Source organism: Neoarius graeffei, chromosome 27 (genome assembly GCF_027579695.1).
Source record: "Neoarius graeffei isolate fNeoGra1 chromosome 27, fNeoGra1.pri, whole genome shotgun sequence".
Classification (NCBI taxonomy): domain Eukaryota; kingdom Metazoa; phylum Chordata; class Actinopteri; order Siluriformes; family Ariidae; genus Neoarius; species Neoarius graeffei.
The window spans coordinates 31192233-31219087 of NC_083595.1; the positions used below are offsets into that span (position 1 = coordinate 31192233).

Here is a 26855-nt window from a genome sequence, read left to right on the forward strand (position 1 = left end):
GCCCAATTATTGCAGTATAACAACGGCTTACTTTGTTGTCCCCTTGGACACTTCCTGTGGCCCTTGACTTCAGTGTCTGGATTTTTTCAAACACCAGGTTGACCTTCCTCTTGGTAGTGTCGTCGCTGTCATTGCTCCTGAGAAACCCATAAGGACACATGGTGTTTGGATACATGTCACCATTATGAAAGATTCACTGCCCTGCCCTGCCCTCTGTGTGTGTGTGTGTGTGTGTGTGTGTGTGTGTGTGTGTGTGTGTGTGTGTGTGTGTGTGTGTGTACACGCACATTTGGAGAGGGAGGATCAGAATTTAATCCTTGACATTTCTTGGAAAAACCGTCGTCTGGCTCATAGCCTGAGCAGAGAGGGCAGAATGCTTAGCTTTGATGTGTCACTTCATGATCTGCCCACTCTAACTACCCCCACTCACCAGGCACAAGCCTGCAAATGTGTTCGAGAAGCAGTGAATGAATATTTCAGAGACGAGAGCATCATGTTACATTCGCCACAATGCTCTGTGTTTGCTTTCATTTTACTTAAAGTGACCTTTCTTTTATGGTTACATCATGCCCTTGCACCTCTTCATACACATACACGCCTTGATGAACAAAATTTAATGGTGTCACCGAATAGCTGAATAAAACGTGGTTTGTCTGACGCAGGCAAGACACGTGTGCATGGATGCTCTCGAAGAACTGACCCGAGATATGCTTACCAAACACCTGAGCCAGGGGTCATCAAACTACGGCCCGCGGGCCGACTCCGGCCCGCCACCCCCCTTTGACCGGCCCCCCAGCCCCTCTGCCCCCCACCACTTGAACCGGCCCTATGAGGCAATCCCCAAAAGTGGTCATGGCCTATTTTTTTAAATTGCTTTTTGGCAAATAATAACATGTCTGCATCTTGTATTTTGTTGATTTTATCAGTTAAAATTGATATTTAGTTATAAAATGAACTATTCATATTTTCCGAATTTTCGTCATATGCTCGCGATCAAGCAGTGACAGGCAGCGCACGCGCAGAGAACTGTCAGTGTTCAGGACAGCAAAATGGCTAGCGGTCAGCAAAAAGTTGACAGAGAGTGCAGAGTTTTTAAAGAACAGTGGACCACCGATTATTTTTTCATTCAGTGTAAGGACCGTGCAGTTTGTCTTGTATGTAAAGAAAGTGTGTCGGTTTTCAAAGAATATAATCTGTGTCGTCACTATGAAACCCACCACAAAGAGTATGCTAGTTTGCGAGGGCAAACAAGAGAAGACAGGATTCGGAGGATGAAATGCGGACTGGCTGCACAACAGAATGTATTCCTTCGCCAAACCCAGATCAACCAGGCTGCTGTCCGAGCTAGCTATAAGGTAGCTCACCTACTAGCTACCCATGGAAAGCCGTTTACTGATGGGGACTTTGTTAAAGTATGCATGCTTGCTGTGGCCGAGGAGGTGTGTCCCGACAAGAAGGATGCGCTCAACGCGGTGAGTCTCTCCACACCTACTATGACCAGGCGAACCGAAGATTTGGGGGACAACGTGTATGACCAGCTGAATGAGAGAGCGTCAGAATTCGAGTTTTTTGCTTTGGCCATGGATGAGAGCAATGACGTGCAGGACACGGCACAACTGCTGTGATCTATTGATCTATTGCTCATATTATTATAATTTCACTGTTTTTTTAAATGTATTTATTTTATAGGCCCATTTATTTGACCTTTATTAAGTGCTGCACACAATTATTATTAATATTATTAATAATATCAACAGACCTACCTACAATTTATAATTTTCCACTCACCTTTGCCAGTGTCAATCACCTCAACTAGGCAGATGTTTCTTAGCTTGACAGCTTTGATGTTATTTTTATTAGAAAATAAATAAATGGAATATCTGTGGTATTTCAAATTAAAACAAAGTGTGAAGACTCGATTACTACTTTTGTAAACCACTAGTAAAGATAAACAAATATACAAATATGTGCCAGGAATCAAGTGTTGATACAGTAGTGGGGATATAGTAGCGGGGGATATAGTAGTAGGGATGGCTGTGCCAGGCTAGTAATCTCTACTACACAATGAGGCCTGCTGGTGGTCATATTTGTTTGGGTCATACAAGTCTATGTTATATAGCTGACCCGACCCCGGCCCCCCATCACAGTCAGGAACGACGATGTGGCCCCCAGAGAAAAAAGTTTGGTGACCCCTGACCTGAGCTTTCTATTAAAGAGGAGACATCTGATCTGAGGTCAGCCTCTTCTTTAAATGCGCATGAGCTATAATCACTGCTTCATCTTTCTATAGCGAGCGCATCAGGAATGCAGAAAGGGTAGAAGTTTTGACACGAGGAACACAATATTGGCTGAGTGTACGGTTACAAACAAGTATTCACTAAGAATTACAGAACTATGGGACTCTTCTACTGCGCCTTTGATGCAGAGCAACAATCGTACAGAATTACACGGGAACAGGAAACAGCCCCTTGTTAAGCAGGACAGAACAAATCTCCAGAACAGGTGATAGGAGATGCCTGGTTCCAAATCTGACTCCCTGTAACCCTTTCATATGCACATCCAACTCCCTTAATTCCACAGAATGAGTCATGTAGGGAGGTGAAGAATAACCAGTGTGGTGAAAATGAATCATCTGGAAAAAATAACATCTTACATTTTTGTATACGGTACAAAAAAATCAGATAAGTACAGATAACCAGAATTGTGCTGGTATGTCTCATGGAGCAGTAACTGATCACACTGATGGCTCTGATATTTTAAGAAATTTTGTACATCCTGTACTCAGAGTCAAAGACTGCACAGCAGCATGTTTTGGGTGTGTGTACGTGTATGAGTGTTAAACAGCTGAGTTTGCTCTTTACTCATTCCATTGTGGAGCAGTCAGAAATCTTGTACATTGTAAACTAGACTCTGATAACAGCATTTGGACATTTTAATAGGACCTTTTTATGTATAAAACTGCAGATGGTGTTGTGCTTAAAGATTTCAGCAATAAAGCTGAAATCTTAGTGCAATAGTGCAACTGAGAGAGCAATGCCAAGCAAAGAAATACACAAGATGGTATTTAGTCTGAAAAAAATAAAACATGCCGTCTTGAAAACTCACCCATCTTTGAGGTAATTAAATAAGATCTGCTTCGCAGTCTCTTCATGCGTTTGTTGCGACAGCTCTTGTTGGCCTTTCAGAAGATCAGGTGTTGTCTGTTCCCAAATAAAAATGAATAAAACATTAGTGCACAGCTGTTCATGAACATATTTTCTCATTGAGACTGGGCTTATGCATTGCACCTCACACAGATCAGCCATAAAACTAAAAACACTGACAGCTAAAGTGAATTACATTGATTATGTTGTTACAATGGCACCTGTCGAGGGGTGGGAGAAATTAGGCAGCAAGGAAAGTCTTGAAGTTGAGGTGTTGGAAGCAGGAAAAATGGGCAAGCGTAAGGATCTGAGTGACTTTGACAAGGGCCACATTGTGATGGCGAGATGACTGGGTCTGAGCATCTCCAAAATGCCACATCTAGTGAGGTGTTCCCGGTATGCAGTGGTTAGTACCTACCAGAAGTGGTCCAAGGAAGGAAAACCGATGAACTGGCGACGAGGTCAGCATGGGTGTCGAAGGCTCACTGATTCGCATGGGGCATGAAGGCTAGCTCATATGATCCAATCACACAGAAGAGCGACTGTAGCACAAACTGCTGAAAAAGTTAATGCTGACACCTTTGTGTTTTAGCCAGCATTAACTTTTTCAGCAGGTTGTGCTACAGTCGCTCTTCTGTGGGACTGGACCATATCGGCTAGCCTTCGTGCCCCATGCAAATCAGTGAACCTTCAAGACCCGTGATGACCCCATCGCCAGTTCACCGGTTGTCCTTCCTTGGACCGCTTTTGGTAGGTACTAACCACTGCATACCAGGAACACCCCACAAGATGTGTCATTTTGGAGATGCTCAGACCCAGTCATCTCGCCATCATACTTTGGCCCTTGTCAAAGTCGCTCAGATCCTTACGCTTGCCCATTTTTCCTGCTTCCAACACCTCAACTTCGAGAACTGACTGCTCTCTTGCTGCCTAATATATTCCACCCCCTGACAGGTGCCATTGTAACAACATAATCAATGTATTTCACTTCACCTGTCAGTGTTTTCAATTTTATAGCTGATTGGTGTATTTAAGTGAGCAGTTTTATCAACACACAAGCATTATTTCCACAAAGATAATTGTCACAGAGCAACCTGACAGTTTTACACTGTTAAATGAAATGATAAGATAGAAATCTTAGATACCTCAGCAACCATTTCATTTGTCTTCTTATTGCAGTTTGGAAGAGTTTTGGACAAAGACATTGTTGCCACACTGGTCACAATCTTAGTGTTTTGTGTTATTTTCTTAGCATCTGTTGTCTTGTTTTCCACAGGCAGAATGGAGGGCCGACTCAGTGGTTTCTTATGGACTAGGATGGAATCTGTAACGCTTGGCATTGCTCCTTGTGGAGAGCCTGGTTCACTGCTGATACGTGCCATATCTCTATAGGCTGTCCTACGTCCAACAGAGGAAAACGGGGACTTCTGCAGAAGTTGTGAGGGCCTGAGTAGATGCTCAGTGGACCTTCCACGGTTACGGCTCACCTCATCCAGATACTCTGTGTCTCCCTGCAGGCCAAAAGGCAAAGCACTATCCACACTACGGGAACGTTTGCGGTCTTCTGGGTTAATACGATTCCTCCGACCACTGCGTCCTCGCCTCTGCTGGCCTTCTTTTCCATCAAACTTACTGATAAGCTCATCTACACCTTGGATGGAGCCTGTGTCAATGTCCCGGCCTGTTCCAGGCAGGAAAGGGATATAGCGGCGGTTCTTATGGCGATTTATGCTGTCCCCATATAGTGCCTCAAGCTGCTCTTCCTTGGTAGGAGTGGTAGAGGATACAGAAGAATTACGAGAGCGAGAGGACTGAAGCACAGGTCCACTGGAGTCAGTTCTTCGTAAGGGAAGTATGTCTGGCTCTCTGTGCCTTCGTTCGAGACTGGAGTTTGTGCTGCTTGTTGTACTTGGAGTCCTATAGGAGGACTGCTCACTGGGAACACTGGTGGTAGAAGATACCTGAGGAACTTGAAACCGCTGGCCATGCTGCGATACCTGGGAGGGAACCTGAAAAGTAGACAGTGGCTGAAATTGGGATTGAGGTTTAACTGAGGATTGTGCTTGGACTTGAGGTTTAGCTTGAGACTGAGGTTGAGTCTGGGCTTGGCCTTTAGATAAATCTTTTTGAGACCGGACTCCAGCTGGGAATGTTTGAGGAGGGGCATGTGGCTGTGCCCTTTTTTTTGTGTCCTGTGCCGGTGGATCTGTGCTTTTGGGTTGTTCTAGGGTGGATGATTTGGAACCCGGGGAGATTGCTCTTGGTAGAGATCCTGGATATTTATTTTTATTCTGAGTAGCGGAAAAAGGCTGAGGTGAAATGTTGTGGAAGGTACCAAGGGCATTGCGCTCTGGGTCATAAGGCTTGAGGATCTCTGGATGCTTCTGGAAGTTTAGCAGAGTGGACGGCTTCTTTGCCTGAGCGTCTCTGGATTCAGAGATATCGTTGTAAGGATTGACATGTGGAACCTGATGCTGGGCTCGGTATTCTGCAAAGGGGTTATCGGGGCTCTTTTCCCTGGTTGCTCTGAAGTCATATTCCTGAAAGTTATCAATGAAGGACCCTTCAGAGTCATTGTACCCATTACTAGTGCTGGAGGCTGCATAAGGGTTTAGCCCTCTGTCTTGATTATTCAGAACAACGTATGGGTGTCCGTCTATGCCTTGGACCCTGATACTGAGGCCATAGCTGCCGTTATTTTGGCCTCTTGCACGTGCAGGGTGAGTGTAGCTTGACTGTAGTCCACTATTTGGAAGGCCACTGACTTTATAGGACTCCATCAAGAATGCTAAGTGAAGGATTTCAAATCCTGCTCCCTGGAAATGGCCCACTTCTGCAAACAAAGCCATAAGCCCATTAGCGTCCCAAAAACAGATACTTTCAAATCCAAATGACTTCTATAAAAGTTTTTAAATTCTAACTGGCCACTAATGCGATTTTAACGTCTGGTGACCTCTGATTCATTCATTGAGTTTATTTGGTTGCAGCAGTGAATGAAGAGCATATATGTAACCTGTAGTGAGTGTAGTCTGTATTAAATCCTTTTCAGAGGCACTTGATAAACCAAGCCAAAGAAAAGTTGCTGAAAGACAACAGTCAAACGGTTATTAGAACTAAGCACTGTTATTACAGAGTAAACACAGCAGGCATAATAACCTGTGGAGTTACTCTTAAACTGTCAGCAATGATTCATTCAAAGCTGTCATAGGTACAGAACATTACATAAATCCACTGGATTAGAAGGGCATGGCAAATCCACCAACAGTTACAAGTAACCAATATTTGAGCTTTGTATCATTCTTAATGGAATATTCCAGCATTCCAAATCTGACACACCTGTACCATAATGTAGGGCAGCCTGGGAAAACCTGTAGGATATTCCTATGGCTATAATGCATTCTCATTCTCATCTCATCTCATTATCTGTAGCCGCTTTATCCTGTTCTACAGGGTCGCAGGCAAGCTGGAGCCTATCCCAGCTGACTATGGGCGAAAGGCGGGGTACACCCTGGACAAGTCGCCAGGTCATCACAGGGCTGACACATAGACACAGACAACCATTCACACTCACACCTACGGTCAATTTAGAGTCACCAGTTAACCTAACCTGCATGTCTTTGGACTGTGGGGGAAACCAGAGCCCCCGGAGGAAACCCAGGCGAACACAGGGAGAACATGCAAACTCCGCACAGAAAGGCCCTCGCCGGCCACGGGGCTCGAACCCGGACCTTCTTGCTGTGAGGTGACAGCGCTAACCACTACACCATCGTGCTGCCCGCTATAATGCATTTATAAATGTATTTCAACAAAACAATATTTGAACAAAACCAATGTGGAATTGTTTTAATTTTTTAATTTTGCCTAGGCTTCCTACGAGCATCATTTTGGACATAAGCATAATGAATTTAGATCAGATATTGGCTGTTAAAATGTCTGTCATGCTGCTGCACTGCACTCAGAATGGAGCCTTCAAATGCAATTTTCTCCCTTTTCACATTTGTGGTAAACATTTTAAAGTGGGTGGCACGATGTTGTAGTGGTTAGCACTGTTGCCTCACAGCAAGAAAGTCCTGGGTTCAAGCCCAGCGGCCGGCGAGGGCCTTTCTGTGTGGAGTTTGCATGTTCTCCCCGTGTCTGCGTGGATTTCCTCCGGGTGCTCCGGTTTCCCCCGCAGTCCAAAGACATGCAGGTTAGGTTAATTAGTAGCTCTAAATTGACTGTAGGTGTGAATGGTTGTTTGTCTCTTTGTGTCAGCCCTGTGATGATCTGGAAACTTGTTCAGGGTGTGCCCCGCCTCTGGATAGGCTCCAGCTTGCCCTGGTGAGCACTGGTCAGAGAAGCAGTCAAGAGGCCCATGAGCACTCTGGAGGAGCTGCAGAAATCCACAGCTCAGGTGGGAGAATCTGTGCACAGAACAACTATAAGTTGTACACTCCACAAATCTGGCCTTTTTGGAAGAGTGGCAAGAAGAAAGCCACTGTTGAAAGACAGGCATAAGAAGTCCCGTTTGCAGTTTGCCAGAAGCCATGTAGGGGACACAGCAATCATGTGGAAGAAGGTGCTTTGGTCAGATGAGACCAAAGTTGAACTTTTTGGCCTAAATGCAAAGTGCTATGTGTGGCGGAAAACTAACACTGCTCATCACCCTGCACACACCATCCCCACTGTGAAACATGGTGGTGGCAGCATCATGCTATGGGGATGCTTTTCTTCAGCAGGGACAGGGAAGCTGGTCAGAGTTGATGGGAAGATGGATGGAGCTAAATACAGGGCAATCCTGGAAGAAAACCTGTTGGAGGCTGCAAAAGACTTGAGACTGGGAAGGAGATTCACCTTCCAGCAAGACAATGACCCTAAACATACAGCCAGAGCTACAATGGAATGGTTTAGATCAAAGAATATTCATGTGTTAGAATGGCCCAGTCAAAGTTCAGACCTAAATCCCATTGAGCATCTGTGGCAAGACTTGAAAATTGCTGTTCACAGACGCTCTCCATCCAATCTGGCTGAGCTTGAGCTATTTTGCAAAGAAGAATGGGCAAAAATTTCAGTGTCTAGATGTGCAAAGCTGGTAGAGACATATCGTACCACAAAAGACTTGCAGCTGTAACTGCAGCAAAAGGTGGCTCTACAAAGTATTGACGCGGGGGGCTGAATACTAATGCACATCACATTTTTCAGATTTTTATTTGTTTAAAATTTTGAAGACCATTTATCATTTTCGTTTCACTTCACAATTATGTGCTACTCTGTGTTGGTCTATCACATAAAATCTCAATAAAAAACTTTTAAGTTCGTGGTTGTAAGGTGGAAAAATGTGAAAAAGTTCAAGGGGTATGAATACTTTTTCAAGGCACTGTACTTGCCCGAAAAACAATTCCACTTTCCCAGAGCTTTATTTTATTTTGGAGAGGACAGAATACAGTTGATTTTTTTTCTTCGCTTCTTCCTGACTAAGATTGTCCAAGTAATCCGGTAGTAGAGCTTTTTTAGCTGTAGTTTTCTTTGGACAACAGCAACAGACGCCGGACATCTCCGCTTGGCTTCAGTATGTGAACAGCCAATCAGCAGGTCCCGTATGTGGTTACAATTTTTTTATGTCACGATTTACAACCAATGGGAGACACCCTTTGTCGGCTGTCCACCAATCACAGGCTCCCATGCCACAATGGCGGTATGTTGATAAATATTTAGAAAATAAAAATATCATTACGAAATATATGAAACCATCAAAAGCAATTAAAAAAATCGTAATATATATACTAGTTTGAGGTAAGGAACATCTCATCTCATTATCTGTAGCCACTTTGTCCTGTTTTACAGGGTCGCAGGCAAGCTGGAGCCTATCCCAGCTGACTATGGGCGAAAGGCGGGGTACAACCTGGACAAGTCGCCAGGTCATCACAGGGCTGACACATAGACACAGACAACCATTCACACTCACATTCACACCTACGGTCAATTTAGAGTCACCAGTTAACCTAACCTGCATGTCTTTGACTGTGGGGGAAACCGGAGCACCCGGAGGAAACCCACGCGGACACGGGGAGAACATGCAAACTCCGCACAGAAAGGCCCTCGCCGGCCATGGGGCTCGAACCCAGACCTTCTTGCTGTGAGGCGACAGCGCTAACCACTACACCATCGTGCCGCCCAACAATAATAATAATAATAATAATAATAATAATAGAAATATGCTACTGCTGGACTGACAGTTCAAACCTGCAACACAGGCAACTGCGCCGTGGTGCAGGTTTGAACTGTCAGTCCAGCAGTAGCATATTTCTATTATTATTATTATTATTATTGGGCGGCACGATGGTGTAGTGGTGAGGCGAATTGGTCCGCCTCTGAAAAAACTTGGCATTTGGATTTCCCGGGAAACATTGATTTTCGTGACGTCGCGTGCGGGACGCCTCCCTCTGAATCCTACGTCAGCGCTGGTTTGTTTGAGAAAACGACCTGGTGGTTTTCTGCAAATTTCTTCAACGTTATCACGTAATTATTAAAATGGTTAACAGATGTATCGTAGGAGGGTGTAGCAACACCAATCTTGATGGGATTAGTACTCACTGTTCTCCAAAAGACCGGACAATGAGAGAGAAATGGGAGCGCTTGGTCTACACAGGCTGTGCACTGAAACCATGCAAAGCTCGCACAGCCTGCTGGCGCTTCCGCAGATAACGTTACGAATCTGGCTCCAGACGCGGTTTGTTATTTTATTTTTTTCTGCTGTAGACAGATGGCCTTGTGCAAAATTACTCTTTTGGATGAGTGTGTAAAGGGACATACTTTCATATAAAAAAAAAAAAAACGAAATTGGTCCAGAATATGCACTTTAAAGGAACAGTCCACCGTACTTCCATAATGAAATATGCTCTTATCTGAATTGAGACGAGCTGCTCCGTACCTATCCGAGCTTTGCGCGACCTCCCAGTCAGTCAGACGCAGTCAGACGCGCTGTCACTCCTGTTAGCAATGTAGCTAGGCTCAGCATGGCCAATGGTATTTTTTGGGGCTGTAGTTAGATGCGACCAAACTCTTCCGCGTTTTTCCTGTTTACATAGGTTTATATGACCAGTGATATGAAACAAGTTCAGTTACACAAATTGAAACATAGCGATTTTCTATGCTATGGAAAGTCCGCACTATAATGACAGGCGTACTAACACTTTCTGTGCGCTTCGGCAGCGCATTGATACGGAGCTCAGATATCAATGCGCTGCCGAAGCGCGCAGAAGGTGTTAGTACGCCTCTCATTATAGTGCGGATTTTCCATAGCATAGAAAATCGCTACGTTTCAATTTGTGTAACTGAACTTGTTTCATATCACTGGTCATATAAACCTATGTAAACAGGAAAAACGCGGAAGAGTTTGGTCGCATCTAACTACAGCCCCAAAAAATACCATTGGCCATGCTGAGCCTAGCTACATTGCTAACAGGAGTGACAGCGCGTCTGACTGCGTCTGACTGACTGGGAGGTCGCGCAAAGCTCGGAGAGGTACGGAGCAGCTCGTCTCAATTCAGATAAGAGCATATTTCATTATGGAAGTACGGTGGACTGTTCCTTTAAAGTTTTACTCGGACATGCGGTTTTTCGAGCATTGTGTGTATATATATATATATATATATATATATATATATATATATATATATATATAGAGAGAGAGAGAGAGAGAGAGAGAGTACTGTATTTTTATGGTATATAAACTAATATACGACTAGATAACTTGTATAAAACTAGATAAGAACAGCTTTGCGAAAACATTGTTCATGCATGTCTCAGAGTAAGATGCTGTTAAAGTGTAATTGTTGTTTTAAATTCCTGTTGTGAAGCATAAACATTTACCTGAACATTTATTCACAGAATCCAACAAGTGCCCTTAGAAATTCAAAGACATCTACCTCAGCAGAGCAATGCAGAGCAGACAGTAGTATTCCAAGGGTATTGAAATGTTATATAACCTATCTGCCCTACATGCCAACCATTCACGTCTCCAGTTACACCTCTGTCAGTCAAAAAAGGACATTTTAATACACGTAACTGTGTCTGACACAAAGCAATACACATATCAACCCCCCACCTTTTCCCCAATCCACCCCCAACTACCAGGCATCAGAGTGGCAAAATGTCTTTATCTGAGTGACTAAAGGCCTCTATTGTTCATGCTATCAGCAGACCCCAGTGATACCACAAACAAATAAACACATTTCTCACTGGTCTACATCACACAAGCCTGACACTGAAAGGTTTCCATGACGAAGCACCACAGTGGCTACAACAAACAGTCCTCGCCTCCGTATCTGCATATTAATACCCTGGCATGGTCTCCTCGCTATACTTCGTAACACAAATGCTAAACATGCAAAAGAGCTTGTACGGTAAGTAACTTTTCCTGGATTAATACAAGATGAAACAGGAAAATCCCAAATCTTCCAGCATTTATAAATGAAGAAAAGAGAGAACAAATAATGCATGAGAAACAAAACCCTCTGTTGCAGACAAGAAAAAAGAGGAAAAGGGAGTAAGAAATAAGTTTCTTTTAGACACAGGATCACGTTATCCAGTGCACAGGAGCTTCAGAGTGATAACACAGCTTCTTTCCTTTCATTGTGTCCTCTGGAAGTTGTAAAGTTCTGGTTTCTAACAGGGAGGAAGGCCACATGGCCCGTGCCAGCTTACATTCCCTCCCCTCTAATCCTTCCTCCAGCTGCCTCCTCCAAAACACTTACACTTCTCTAGTGTACACTTCTTTAGGATATATCTCTCTAAGCAGTGTATGCCATCACAGATCACGCCAAAGCTTAACCTTCAGATTTAAAATAATTACCAACACTTAACCTGATCGTAAATTAATCCAGAAACATTTTTGGGAAATTCCAGCTTTAACAATGTGATATTTGAGCCCATATTGAGCTGCAACCTGTATCATTGCTTACACAGCATAAGGGGTGGAAAATATCTGAGTAACTGTATTTCATTCGTAAGGTATTTTTGTTATACATTCCTTGAGCATTACTGAATTGGAGTATTTGTATTCTTACATACGTACGTACATTTCCAAGAAAGGGAAAAAAAAGGAACTTGATTTTTACTCCTTACATTTTTGTTTAGACCTTCAAAACACTCACTGCAAATAACGAAAGTCTCTTTTCCACTTAGACAGTGACTGTATGCTATACATCAGTCGAATGGGCTCTGTTTAGCATCCACTCATTTCAATTTAGCATCCAATCAAGTTCATCACGAATCATAACAATTCATCATCTGCTGTGACCTTCTGGTGCTACACAATTAGATGGTTAGAGCTTTAGCTATCCATGTGCATAAGTCACAAGACTCTGCGGTGTGGAACTTGAGGATCAGCGCCCCTGGAACTACCTCAGCAAAATATTTCAAACTGCTGCACTAAGCAAAGACACATATAAAATGAGATGTCTCCTAAAGTTGTGTGCCTAGAAAGCATTAACTCCAGCTCGAATAAGTTTGGCTAATTTGCTCACGTTAACTGGCTGTATTTAACTAAGCTAGCCTGTTTTCTTAGTCAATACCAGTTTAGGTGGTGTTTACATTAGACCATATCCGTATTGTTTTCGTCGCGGATGCACTGTCCGTTCACATTAAAACGCTGGGAAACGACTCCAAAGGCGGAACAACTTGAATCCGCCAAGGCCCACGTATTCAACCCAGTTCGTATCTGATCCGGTGCTGTGTAAACATTGAGATACGAGGAAACGCAGTGCTGAGCTCTAGCTGACGTCATCATTGGACAACATCACTGTGACATCCACCTTCCTGATTCGCTGGAGTAAAGAGTATAAAAGTATGAATTAAAAAAGTATTAAAAAAGTATATTAAAGAGTATAAAAGTATGAATATAATGCTTTGCTTTGTCATTCTTAATGTTGTTCATGGTAAGATGCAAATACTGCCCATTGTGTAGTTATGATTGTCTTTAGGCTTGCCATCCTTCTACTTGCAAGTGGTGAATGACTTGCGCATGCCCGATATGCACTGGGATCACACACACAGCGGCTCAGTCCCGAATCACTGCTCGTGCGCTTCACTCGCGCGCTCTGTGAGCTGCGCAGGGCTGGAGTGCGCACCCTCCAGAGGGCACTCGCTGTTCAGGGCGGAGTGATTTGGAGCGCAGCCGCTGAGGAGGAAGCGCTGAGCCGCACTGACACATTTCAACTTACGTGCCGTCTAATTAGTCATGTGATTAGCGTATCCATGTATTGGCGTTGCTGTGTGCACGCGAATCGTTTTAAAAACGTTAATCTGATGATCTGCTGATACGGTCTAACGTAAACACCACCTTAGACTTGCACTGATTCCAGAAGCTAACAATAAGCTCAGGCAGCAAGTCAAATTCTTGCAACCAGTAAATACTGGTTATTTACATGATATTTTCAGAATCATTCATTAGCAAACTTCATAGTATTAGTCATGTACAGTGCCTTGCAAAACTATTCATCCCCCTTGGTGTTTGTCCTGTTTTGTTGCGTTACGAGCTGGAATTAAAATGGATTTTTGGAGGGTTAGCACCATTTGATTTACACAACATGCCTACCACTTTAAAAGTGCACAGTGTTTGCTTTTTTATTGTGACACAAACAATAATTAAGACGAAAAAACAGAAATCTGGAGTGTGCATAAGTATTCACCCCCTTTCGTATGAAACCCCTAAATAAGAGCTGATCCAAACAATTCACTTCATAAGTCACAGAATTAGTTGATTAAGCTCCACCTGTGTGCAATCAAAGTGTCACATGATCTGTCACATGATGTCTGTGTAAATCAACCTGTTCTGGAAGGACCCTGACTCTGCAACACTACTAAGCAAGCAACATGAAAACCAAGGAGCCTCCAAACAGGTCAGAGACAAAGTTGTGGAGAAGTATAGATCAGGGCTGGGTTATAAAAAATATCCCAAACTTTGAATATCCCAGAGAGCACCATTAAATCCATTATAGCAAAATGGAAAGAACATGGCACCACTACAAACTTGACAAGAGAAGACCGCCCACCAAAACTAACAGACCAGTCAAGGAGAGCATTAATCAGAGATGCAACAAAGACATCAAAGATAACACTGAAGGAGCTGCAAAGTTCCACAGCGGAGATGGGAGTATCTGTCCATAGGACCACTTTAAGCCATACACTCCACAGAACAGGGCTTTATGGAAGAGTGGCTAGAAAAAAGTCATTGCTTAAAAAAATCACGTTTGGAGTTTGCCCAACGGCATGTGGCAGACTCCCCAAACAAGTGGAAGAAGATTCTCTGGTCAAATGAGACAAAAATTGAACTTTTTGGCCATCATGGGACACGCCATGTGTGGCGCAAACCCAACACCCTGAGAACACCATTCCTACAACGAGGCATGGTGGTGGCAGCATCATGCTGTGGGGATATTTTTCATCTGCAGGGACAGAAAAGCTGGTCAGGACTGAAGGAAAGATGGATGGCACTAAATACAGGGCAATTCTAGAGGAAAACCTGTTTGAGTCGGCCAGAGGTTTGAGACTGGGACGAAGGTTCACGTTCCAGCAGGACAATGACCCTAAACGTACTGCTAAAGCTACACTGGAGTGGTTTAAAAGGAAACATTTAAATGTCTTGGAATGGCCTAATCAAAGCCCAGACCTCAACCCAATTGAGAATCTGTGGCATAACTTGAAGATTGCTGTACACCAACGCAACCCATCTAACTTGAAGGAGTTGGAGCAGTTTTGCCTTGAGGAATGGGCAAAAATCCCAGTGGCTAGATATCTCATCTCATCTCATTATCTCTAGCCGCTTTATCCTTCTACAGGGTCGCAGGCAAGCTGGAGCCTATCCCAGCTGACTATGGGCGAAAGGCGGGGTACACCCTGGACAAGTCGCCAGGTCATCACAGGGCTGACACAGACACAGACAACCATTCACACTCACATTCACACCTACAGTCAATTTAGAGTCACCAGTTAACCTAACCTGCATGTCTTTGGACTGTGGGGGAAACCGGAGCACCCGGAGGAAACCCACGCGGACACAGGGAGAACATGCAAACTCCGCACAGAAAGGCCCTCGCCGGCCACGGGGCTCGAACCCAGGACCTTCTTGCTGTGAGGTGACAGCGCTAACCACTACACCACCGTGCCGCCCCGTGGCTAGATATGCTAAGCTAATAAAGACATACCCCAAGAGACTTGCAGCTGTAACTGTAGCAAAAGATTTCTGTTTTTTCATCTTAATTATTGTTTGTGTCACAATAAATTAAAAAAAAACAATGTGCACCTTTAAAATGGTAGGCATGTTGTGTAAATCAAATGGTGCTAACCCTCCAAAAATCCATTTTAATTCCAGCTTGTAATGCGATAAAACAGGACAAACACCAAGGGGGATGAATACTTTTGCAAGGCACTGTATATGACAAGCAAAAATAAATAAATAAATAAATATTATAATAATAATAATAATAATAATAATAATAATTCTTCAGTACTCTTTCCAGTGTGTCTATCCACTCAAGTGATCTTTTAGCAAGAATGCAGACCAATAATCAAAAACAAAACTATTTAGTGATAGAAAACACACATTTATATGATATAACCGACTGCATACACAACACACTTGTGTGTAAGAAAGTGTCCATGTACTTATGAGTTGAGGTTTCCATGACAAGTACTCAGCTCCAGAAAGGCTGGACACACTGCACGCACCTCAAACTGGTGAACTATATGAGTATTTGTCACTAGTGACACCACTGTATGCAAAATACTTACAAGCATCAGGCATTTATAGCCTGCAGTCAACAAAAGTATCGACAGTGACTACCAAAACAGCAAAGTGACACAGCGGCAACTTGACTGACAGACAGGGCAGTACAAAGGCTTCGACTAACAAACTGTGTGTAAGCTGTAAAGCAGCAGCTTGAAAATGAACTGAATTCTAGAAGTTAATTAAATGTCTAGATATTAGAATAATAAATCCTATGAAAGCTACTGTATATGTTCCTTAAAGGAACAGTCCACCGTACTTCCATAATGAAATATGCTCTTATCTGAATTGAGACGAGCTGCTCCATACCTCTCCGAGCTTTGCGCGACCTCCCAGTCAGTCAGACGCAGTCAGACGCGCTGTCACTCCTGTTAGCAATGTAGCTAGGCTCAGCATGGCCAATGGTATTTTTTGGGGCTGTAGTTAGATGCGACCAAACTCTTCCGCATTTTTCCTGTTTACATAGGTTTATATGACCAGTGTAAATCAGTCTTGTGATATCTGAGCTCCGTATCAATGCGCTGCCGAAGCGCACAGAAGGTGTTAGTAATCCTGTCATTATAGTGCGGACTTTCCATAGCATAGAAAATCGCTACGTTTCAATTTGTGTAACTGAACTTGTTTCATATCACTGGTCATATAAACCTATGTAAACAGGAAAAACGCGGAAGAGTTTGGTCGCATCTAACTACAGCCCCAAAAAATACCATTGGCCATACTGAGCCTAGCTACATTGCTAACAGGAGTGACAGCGCGTCTGACTGCGTCTGACTGACTGGGAGGTCGCGCAAAGCTCGGAGAGGTACGGAGCAGCTCGTCTCAATTCAGATAAGAGCATATTTCATTATGGAAGTACGGTGGACTGTTCCTTTAAGCATGCGTTTCACATCATTTCACACATCACTGAGTAAGGTCTCAGAGCAGGGCTCCGGACAATAATTTTATGTTCCAAAAGTATATTTAAAATTAAGATGATAATAATACACTTATTACAGATATATAACAGTTTATCAGCTACAAGGATGTGACATCACACGGACAGACAGTGTGGTTTGTGGTGTCCACGAATGGCATGTATTTTACACGAAGATTACATGAAGGGGCGAGAAAGAAAGAAAGAAAGAAAGAAAGAAAGAAAGAGAGAAAGAAAGAAAGAAAGAAAGAAAGAAAGAAAGAAAGAAAGAAAGAAAGAAAGAAAGAAAGAAAGAAAGAGACTGTCTACTATAAAAAGATGTGTAACTATGTGATACAGATTGTACAGATCGTATGGTTCTTTAGTTGGTAGGGATGAACAATATACTAAGAATAAAGAAATTTCAGAGGAAATATAAAACCGCTCATTACTAGAGCTATGCCATATTGTATAGTTATCAAATATACCATGCACTGAGAGGCTCTGGTTGAAATGATGGATTCTCTGAGGTGACTGGTATAGTACTATTTTGTAAGGGGAGCAGTCCTGAAGAAAATAGTATGATGCCAGTCACCGAAGAGAATCCGTCATTTCAACCAGTGCTTCTCAGTGCATGGTATATTAGATTTATATCCCTCATCAAAAAATTCTAAACTAAAAAAAAGTGTTAACTACACTGTAAAAAATAGAATTACGCTTTGTTCAAGTAATTCCATATTCATAATTGAATGGACAAGAAAATATGAATAATTATTAACAAACAGAAAAATCCACATCAAACTGATAGGGTGCACCTCAATGATGTGTAAATATACAATAGTGAATAATCTGAATTGAAAATACATAATTGCCACAGGTGTTTATTCAGCGCATGCTCTTAATGACCAAGACACAGGGTTTCCTCTCCCAAATGCAAGGGCTGGGCAATGTGGTTCTCTCTCCAATTGAAGTTCTTTCCACTTGACTTGCAGGATGGCATGTTCTAAGTCAATCTGCATCTTAAAGTGCCATTCCACCATTGGATGTATTCTTTGGCATAAAATACAATATATTTTATGACAACATGACTAGACAGAGAAATCTTTTAGCTTCAAAATGATATACCAAACATAATTTTTTGACAACGACAAGTATATTAATTTTGCGACCAAAGTCACCTACCCTTTTAATTTCCGCGCGGTAGTGAAACATGATGTCATCGGCAGGTTCCCCTTCTTGTGTACCACGTGTCGGTCTATTTTTAGACCAGGAAACCCCCAAAGTGAGAGAGTCATTTCTCCTCGTATATGGGGGCCAAAAAAATTGCGAAAAATTTTGAGTTAATCTTTCAGTGAGCTAGATTTATTGGTATTAGCTAGATTTATTGGTATTATTTTTATCGCGTTCTATCCGCCATTGCTGATAATATGTGCCACGTCACACGTCACGTGGTACACAAGAAGGGGAACCTGCCGATGACATCACGCGCGGAAATTAAAAGGGTAGGTGACTTTGGTCGCAAAATTAATATACTTGTCGTTGTCAAAAAATGATGTTTGATATATCATTTTGAAGCTAAAAGATTTCTCTATCTAGTGATACCATTTATATATGTTGTCAAAATATATTGTATTTTATGCCAAAGAATACATCCAATGGTGGAATGGCACTTTAACAGTTAGAAGGGCCATGTCCCCGCCTTAAACATGAATGTTTTGACATGGATGTAGCTTGTGTTTCAGGGCAGCTAGATTAGAATGACAAGACGCCCCAATTACAAGTGCACTTATTATTGCACTGTAGCTTGGCCTGTGAAACCAAGTTCAAGTACTGAAGGGCCATGTTTTGATTAAAGAAATGAAACCCCATGTAGCCTATTCATGCTTAAAAAGACGGAAAATAGATTGAACTCAGGGGGCATGCGCTGTAATTATACAAATACTTGATTTTGTTCAAAAGTGCTTATTGAAATAAAGTTTTTTAAAAAGTGTGAAGTTTATTGTACATTATTGAAGTTTTGTAATTGTGTAGAACAATGAAAAAAGGCATGTATAGTTTAATGATAAATTGTGATAACCTCAATTGCCTTTTTGTACTACTGTGAATGCCACTGTTCAGCAAAAAGAGAAATCTATGTTGGCAGAATGAGGAATTGAAAATTGACTTAATTAAGAATTCTTAATAAAGATAACAGTGTTATCATAGTTTGGATTATCATGGGCACATCGTTGGCAAAACATAAAATTCTTAATGCAGACGGTTGCCTTGAAATTTCAAGTATTCTCAACTATTCTTTTTCTACAGTGTACAAAGAATTATAAGTAAACCTGGAAAAAAATTAGAGGTCTAACTCTGCTTCTTTAGGTATGATCATGATACGTAGCTCTACACACAGAAATGCTCGCGGAGCCACAGCTGTGACTCGAGTCGGCCGTAAGGCTTGAAATTGTGACATGACTTCACGGTATATCCAGGATATACCATGACTGACTCACATCATATCCATTTTTTTTATTTTTGATGTCACGAGATACGTTAAGGCGGCATGGTGGTGTAGTGGTTAGCACTGTCGCCTCACAGCAAGAAGGTCCGGGTTCGAGCCCAGCAGCCGGCGAGGGCCTTTCTGTGCGGAGTTTGCATGTTCTCCCCATGTCTGCGTGGGTTTCCTCCGGGTGCTCCGGTTTCCCCTACAGTCCAAAGACATGCAGGTTAGGCTAATTGGTGACTCTAAACTGACCGTAGGTGTGAATGTGAGTGTGAATGGTTGTTTGTCTTTGTGTCAGCCCTGCGATAACCTGGTGACTTGTCCAGGGTGTACCCCGCCTCTCGCACATAGTCAGCTGGGATAGGCTCCAGCTTGCCTGCGACCCTGTAGAACAGGATAAGCGGCTACAGATAATGGATGGGTGGATGGATGGAGATACATTACTTAATCAATGGTGGAACTATTTTGTCACCTGAGCCATCACTGGCCAATCCCTGCATGGGAATTTTTTGATGTAGTCCATGATACAATAGTACAATTCCTCCCCGTGATATGAATTTGTCACCCCACGATATTGATGATATAGTTGATGACGTGTTTAGATACGCACTGCACCATGGGCATCTCACCATCTCACACGTACAATGTGAATAAACATGGCGGAATGCAGAGTCCAACCCTAGACAAGGAGGGAGGATTAATCCCTCGCCAAAAAAGAGCTTCTATGTTTGTAAACAGTCTACTTACCTGTCATAGTTTAGTATTTGATGATGGTCAGGATTAAGATTTACTTTTCTGATCAATGCTTGTGTTTGCACGGCTGTATATACTGATGTGACTTATGGCCAAGAAGATAGTGTTGAATGGTACTATTTTCATATCGTTACCACAAAAAAAAGACCATGAAATATCATGATGCAGTTTAAGGTCTATATTGCCCATCCCTACTCAACTTCATGTTGTCACAACAGCTACGGTCGTTATTTATAGGAACCTGACACTTTACTGCTCAGGTCACTAGTCTGCTGTTGAGTAAGGCTTACACTTTGTATTCACATTCAACATTTCTAGATAGTCAGAAAGTACTTCTGGTTGTGCTGTTCATTTGACTTCATCCATCCATCCATCCATTATCTGTAGCCGCTTATCCTGTTCTACAGGGTCGCAGGCAAGCTGGAGCCTATCCCAGCTGATTACGGGTGAAAGGCGGGGTACACCCTGGACAAGTCGCCAGGTCATCGCAGGGCTGACACATAGACACAGACAACCATTCACACTCACATTCACATCTACGGTCAATTTAGAGTCACCAGTTAACCTAACCTGCATGTCTTTGGACTGTAGCACCTGGAGGAAACCCACACAGACACGAGGAGAACATGCAAACTCCACACAGAAAGGCCCTCGCTGGCTGCTGGGCTCGAACCCAGGACCTTCTTGCTGTGAGGCGACAGTGCTAACCACGACACCACCTTGACTTCATTTCATTCATTTTTAAATTAAGTGAAACTGAAGGCCATAAGGTGCAGCACGGTGGTGTAGTGGTTAGCGCTGTCGCCTCACAGCAAGAAGGTCCGGGTTCGAGCCCCGTGGCCGGCGAGGGCCTTTCTGTGCGGAGTTTGCATGTTCTCCCCGTGTCTGCGTGGGTTTCCTCCGGGTGCTCCAGTTTCCCCCACAGTCCAAAGACATGCAGGTTAGGTTAACTGGTGACTCTAAATTGAGCGTAGGTGTGAATGTGAGTGTGAATGGTTGTCTGTGTCTATGTGTCAGCCCTGTGATGACCTGGCGACTTGTCCAGGGTGTACCCCGCCTTTCGCCCATAGTCAGCTGGGATAGGCTCCAGCTTGTCTGCGACCCTGTAGAACAGGATAAAGCGGCTAGAGATGATGAGATGAGATGAGGGCCATAAGTACCTAAACAACAGAGATCAATGCGTACCTGTTAGGTTCACATCAATGTACTGATTTTGTGATGTTCTGTGACTTGCAGACGAAGGATCACCAGTTTTTGATTCTTAAATGTATCATAAAACAGATTCACTGAGTGATCTCAGTCATAGTTTATTATTCTTTCAAGTGGACAATGCTTATCAAACAGAAACTTGTACACGTTCCGTCAACTACAGGCAGAAAGCTACAGTATCTTGTAAGGGATCTTGCAGAAAGTTTACATACAAGCAAGAGTAAATAAACCGGTATGTTCTGTTTCTTTAACAAAAAGCTCAGTGATAAAGAAACCCTGACTGGGTGAACACCAGGCATTTTGAAGTAACTCTTTGACCTCTTTCAATCAACTTTAACTCTTAGTGTGTATTTTTATGTCCAAACTATAGGGGATAAATAACTCTGAGTAGTAGTAGTAGTAGTTGTGTATAATAATCCAAGCATGACTTTACTCACAAAATGGAAAGAGAATTAAAGCTCTGATGCTTGCAGGAAAATGCAAGCAGCTCTAAACTCCTACAAGATGTTGAAATGATAACAGGTGAAAAACTCGTCCTGCTTGAATTTGAGTAAATAAATTTCATTTTCATTTCCTCTAGCCGCTTTATCCTTCTACAGGGTCGCAGGCAAGCTGGAGCCTATCCCAGCTGACTACGGGCGAAAGGCGGGGTACACCCTGGACAAGTCGCCAGGTCATCACAGGGCTGACACATAGACACAGACAACCATTCACACTCACATTCACACCTACGGTCAATTTAGATTCACCAGTTAGCCTAACCTGCATGTCTTTGGACTGTGGGGGAAACCGGAGCACCCGGAGGAAACCCACGCGGACACGGGGAGAACATGCAAACTCCACACAGAAAGGCCCTCGCCGGCCCCGGGGCTCGAACCCAGGACCTTCTTGCTGTGAGGCAACAGTGCTAACCACTACACCACCGTGTCGCCCCATGTCCCTAAATATTGAAATAATTTCTTTAGTACAGTGAGGGACGTTCATAGTTACTTCACTAGAGGGTGTTCCACAGATTTTGTTCCTCCAAGAGTGCAAACTAAAATAGGGAAGGATTCCTTTTTATATGTTGCAACTAGTCTGTGGAATAAGTTACCAGGTAATATTAAGGTAATCATTAGTTTGGATGGTGCTGTGAAAACATGGCTTCGAGATCAGATAGTGTAGGGCTTGTACTTATATAGTATGTATACAATGTTAATCTGATGTGTATACTGTCTATGTAATTTTGTTTTACAATTTTAGTAATGTCACAGCGCCACTCTTGTCATTTTTACATCTGTTGCCATCCAACATCAAAGGATCACAATGGAAATAAGCTTTCGAGCTTTATTGTGTTATCCTGACTCTCTGTCTTTAGTTTAAGTATATGTAGTGTGGTTTATTTGAAACTAAATCATGTATTTATTTTTGTATACAAGAACTGAGAATGTCAAATAAAATCAATCAATCAATCAATCAATCAATCAAGACTAACTTGCTGAGGTTGCTGTAGAATAAATCTCCTGACCCGACTGCTCATCTTCTCAAGTTCCCACGCACAGGTTCCTCAGAAACAAGTCAAAACAGAACAAAACACTTAGAAATAAGACCAAACTTACCGATAGCAGTTATTTAACACCGGGGAAACACGCACTTGTGGCTTTATCAGCTTGTGATAATAACTGCAAAAGGAAAACACAAGCCCATGCTCTACTGAGTTTCTCAAAGTCAAACTTATTGCTTAGTCTTTGCTTTCAGGGGCAGGTCCACTTAAACCAACAGCTACGCACTGGAGCTTTAACCCCGCCCCTAAAACACCGACATGCCCCACCCACATCAAGACAAACCAGGCCCTCCACATAACCACGCCCCTACAATAAAAAAAAAAACCAGCCACCATTAACAACACAACACTCTAAGTCCAGCCTTCTTCACCCCAAACTCCACCCACATCGAAACCTCTCTTACGGACACACCTCCTTACACATCCCATAACCCCGCCCACTTGCGTGTACAGTCAGGATTCCTGACAAGCTCGTTGCAGAATGGCTCGCGCTTTATTGTTGGAACTGCAAATCACCTGTAACCTAGGCAACCACTGAACAGGAAACAGGCATGGGAGGTTGTTTTATTATTATTATTATTATTATTATTATTATTATTATAAAAATATTCATAAAAATTCATGATTTTTAAATGACTTAACTGTTGTTTAAATAAACATATATTAATCAATTGTGTTCCACTCCATAATGTGGAACACAACACTGTACACAGCACCCCTTTTGTTTTTTGCACTATATTCTTTGTTCTGTGTTCATATTGCATATTTGTATGCTGTTTGCACTGCGATTGGAGCTGCTTTTAATCTCATTGTACATGTGTATAGTGACAATAAAGGCATTCTATTCTATTCTTTTATAATAAATAAAGAAATTTCGAAAATGGCTTGACGTGTTGTTTCACAGAATGAAGTATTATTATACTATCCCACTATATATTATTCTATACCACGATATCAGCCTGCTAGTGTTTATTATTGTTTATTAATAAGTACTTATCCAGATAGACCTAGTCATTTAGGCGCCGCCTTACACTATTTAAAACCCACAGCGCCATCTACTGGCCGAGTTTATACCAATGTATGCACATGTAAATCAGTTCTCCCATCCAATTCAATTCCATTTCAATTCAGTTTTTGTGCTCTTCATCACTGTGTGGTTGGTAAGTTAAAGTTGTAGCTTCTTAGATAAATAGCAAGAGCAAAGCTGTTTATTGGTGAGTGCATGAAAATAAGCTACAATATATTTGCTTCAGGCGGCATGGTGGTGTAATGGTTAGCGCTGTCGCCTCACAGCAAGAAGGTTCTGGGTTCGAGCTCTGTGGTCGACGAGGGCCTTTCTGTGTGGAGTTTGCATGTTCTCCCCGTGTCCGCGTGGGTTTCCTCCGGGTGCTCCGGTTTCCCCCACAGTCCAAAGACATGCAGGTTAGGTTAACTGGTGGCTCTAAATTGAGCGTAGGTGTGAATGTGAGTGTGAATGGTTGTCTGTGTCTATGTGTCAGCCCTGTGATGACCTGGCGACTTGTCCAGGGTGTACCCCGCCTTTCGCCCGTAGTCAGCTGGGATAGGCTCCAGCTTGCCTGCGACCCTGTAGGACAGGATAAAGCGGCTAGAGCAGGGGTGTCAAACCTGATCCATAAAGGGCCGTGTGGCTGCAGGTTTTCATTCCAGCCATGCAGCAGCACCCTGATTTGGCTTATTCAATCAACTGACACACCCACCCTTTAATCAAGGGTGGGTGTGGCTGCAAGTATTTGACTGTGTGAAGACAGTTCAGTTGATTGAATGAGCCAAGTCAGGTGTGCTGCTGCATGGCTGGAATGAAAACCTGCAGCCACAAGGCCCTTTATGGATCAGGTTTGACACCCCTGGGCTAGAGATAATGAGATGAGATATTTGCTTCAGGCTGTACAGTGGTGTAGTGGTTAGCGCTGTCACCTCACAGCAAGAAGGTCCGGGTTCGAGCCCTGTGGCCGGCGAGGGCCTTTCTGTGTAGAGTTTGCATGTTCTCCCCGTGTCCGCATGGGTTTCCTCCGGGTGCTCCGGTTTCCCCCACAGTCCAAAGACATGCAGGTTAGGTTAACTGGTGACTCTGATTGACCGTGAGTGTGAATGGTTGTCTGTGTCTATGTGTCAGCCCTGTGATGACCTGGCGACTTGTCCAGGGTGTACCCCGCCTTTCACCCGTAGTCAGCTGGGATAGGCTCCAGCTTGCCTGCGACCCTGTAGAACAGGATAAAGCGGCTAGAGATAATGAGATGAAATATTTGCTTCATTTTTTTCCCTCTTAAACACTGACAGTTCCAACTCTAAACTACATATCTGAGGTTTGATGTTTTCAAGCCACACATGCAGTTTCTCAAGCCATCAACTTCTGGCTTCACTCAACATTTTGCAAAATCCTTGAGGTATGTGAATGAAAAGTGATTTTTCTCCCATTTGCTTGCATGTGAGACTTCAGTTGCTTCACGGCCATGGATTCAAGGACATTGAGAAATATTAAAGGCTTTCTTGCCAACACATTGTGTAAAGATACAGCTGCCCCCTCCTTTTGTTGTGGTTCAGTGTTGTTGTTGTTCCCCCAGTGTGTGTGTGTGTGGTGGGAGGACAGTGTTGTGCTCTGAACTCTGGTGCTGGGGTCGAGTTACACAGCTATACAATAGACTCTCTGTTCAGGGTGGAAACCCTGTTCAGTTGTGTTCAGTAGGGAGCGCTGTGTTGCTGTCTTTCTCCATTTGGCACAAATCTGGTCTAGCACACAAGCTACTGACTCTGGTCTGGAAAGGAATGGTTCAACCAAAAATAAAGGGTACATAATTCCACCCTTACTACGAATATAGTTAAGCATCCAGTGCATCTTTGTCATACAACGCAAGTAAGTCTAACAAATACTGAACAACTCAATCCAGCTTGATGTCAGAATGTGGTTTGCGTTATGCTATACTGACAGCTATGTATTTCACTATAAAAGTGAAGTTACGCAAACTTCAGACACCAAACATCTTCAGCTGACTGACTACATTTGGGTTAAGGGGACAATTGTGTAGATTACATTTTTTTTTCCGAAACTGGTTGTCAGTGCCATCGATCTTTACAAGATCTTGGTTCACCAGCTGCAAAAACATTCCCAGTACATCACTGATTCACCACCACTGTACATATTTTACAGCAGTCAGGTTCTTTCACTTGATTGCAGTCCCAGCATTAGGGTGCATCAGTTGCCCCCTAAAAATGAAAAGTTCCTCCGATCATGATGCATTTTTGTTTTTATGTTCCTTTTGGTAAGAAAACACACTGGGTGAAATATTTTGACAAAATTCAAAAGTTTAATGGTGGCACCAGGAGCTCAAAGTTATGGGAAAAGCTGCTATTTTATGACTTTTATGACATTTCGATCACTTTTCATGAAACATTATGGCACCTTATAGAGTATACCAAATATCTTAGATACACATTTTTAGTACATATTCTAAATATATTCTCAAGCACAGTTTGAGTTTTAGCTGTTCATTGAATCATTGTTCAACTACTTTTAAACAATACAAATGTATTATAAATCACATTAATGCTTCTCAATCCCTTGCAAAGGTTCTTAACATGATCTCTGGGTCACAAGAAATCAATAAATGGAGTCCAACATTGTGATTCAAACCTTACGCGAAAACATAAAATAAGCGTTTTTTTTTGGCAAAAAAAAAGAACCTCATGGTGCCACCATTAGACTTTTGAATATGGTCAAAACATTTTACAGGATGTCTTTATTGGTGAAAAGGAACACCCAAACAAAAATGCATCAGATTTTATGAAAGTGAGGGCAACTGATGCACCCTACCCAGCATGCCAGTACACTCTAAAAAATAAAGGTGCTTCAGTGGTTCTTCAAATCTCTGGATGGTTCCATGGAGAGTCAAAACTCTGTGATGAACCATTACATTATGCGAAAGGTTCTTCACATTGGAAATGGTTCTTCAGAGCCTGGCATTCTCTTACCATTTGCTGGTCAATGCACATAGGCTATGTCTACACAAGTCTGTCTTCACTGCTCAAACAAATGGTTTAAATGGTTC

At 42.8% G+C, this 26855-nt stretch overlaps 1 protein-coding gene across 2 annotated transcripts in view; it reads right to left on the reverse strand.

The window, feature by feature from the left end:
* Nucleotides 1-22979, reverse strand: part of cgnl1 (cingulin-like 1) — a 73739-nt gene extending 50760 nt beyond the window's left edge. Inside the window, exons 1-4 of one of the 2 annotated variants that reach the window (XM_060911519.1) lie at nucleotides 22847-22979; nucleotides 4289-5976; nucleotides 3106-3200; nucleotides 32-137 (exon numbers count right to left, since the gene is read on the reverse strand). In XM_060911519.1, the coding sequence (XP_060767502.1) occupies nucleotides 32-137; nucleotides 3106-3200; nucleotides 4289-5923 (1836 nt within the window). In that variant the 5' untranslated portion in view covers nucleotides 5924-5976; nucleotides 22847-22979. Of the gene's footprint in view, nucleotides 1-31; nucleotides 138-3105; nucleotides 3201-4288; nucleotides 5977-22722; nucleotides 22817-22846 lie in introns of those variants that run through there. The other variant, XM_060911520.1, reaches the window with a different exon arrangement.
* Nucleotides 22980-26855: the final 3876 nt, after the last annotated feature.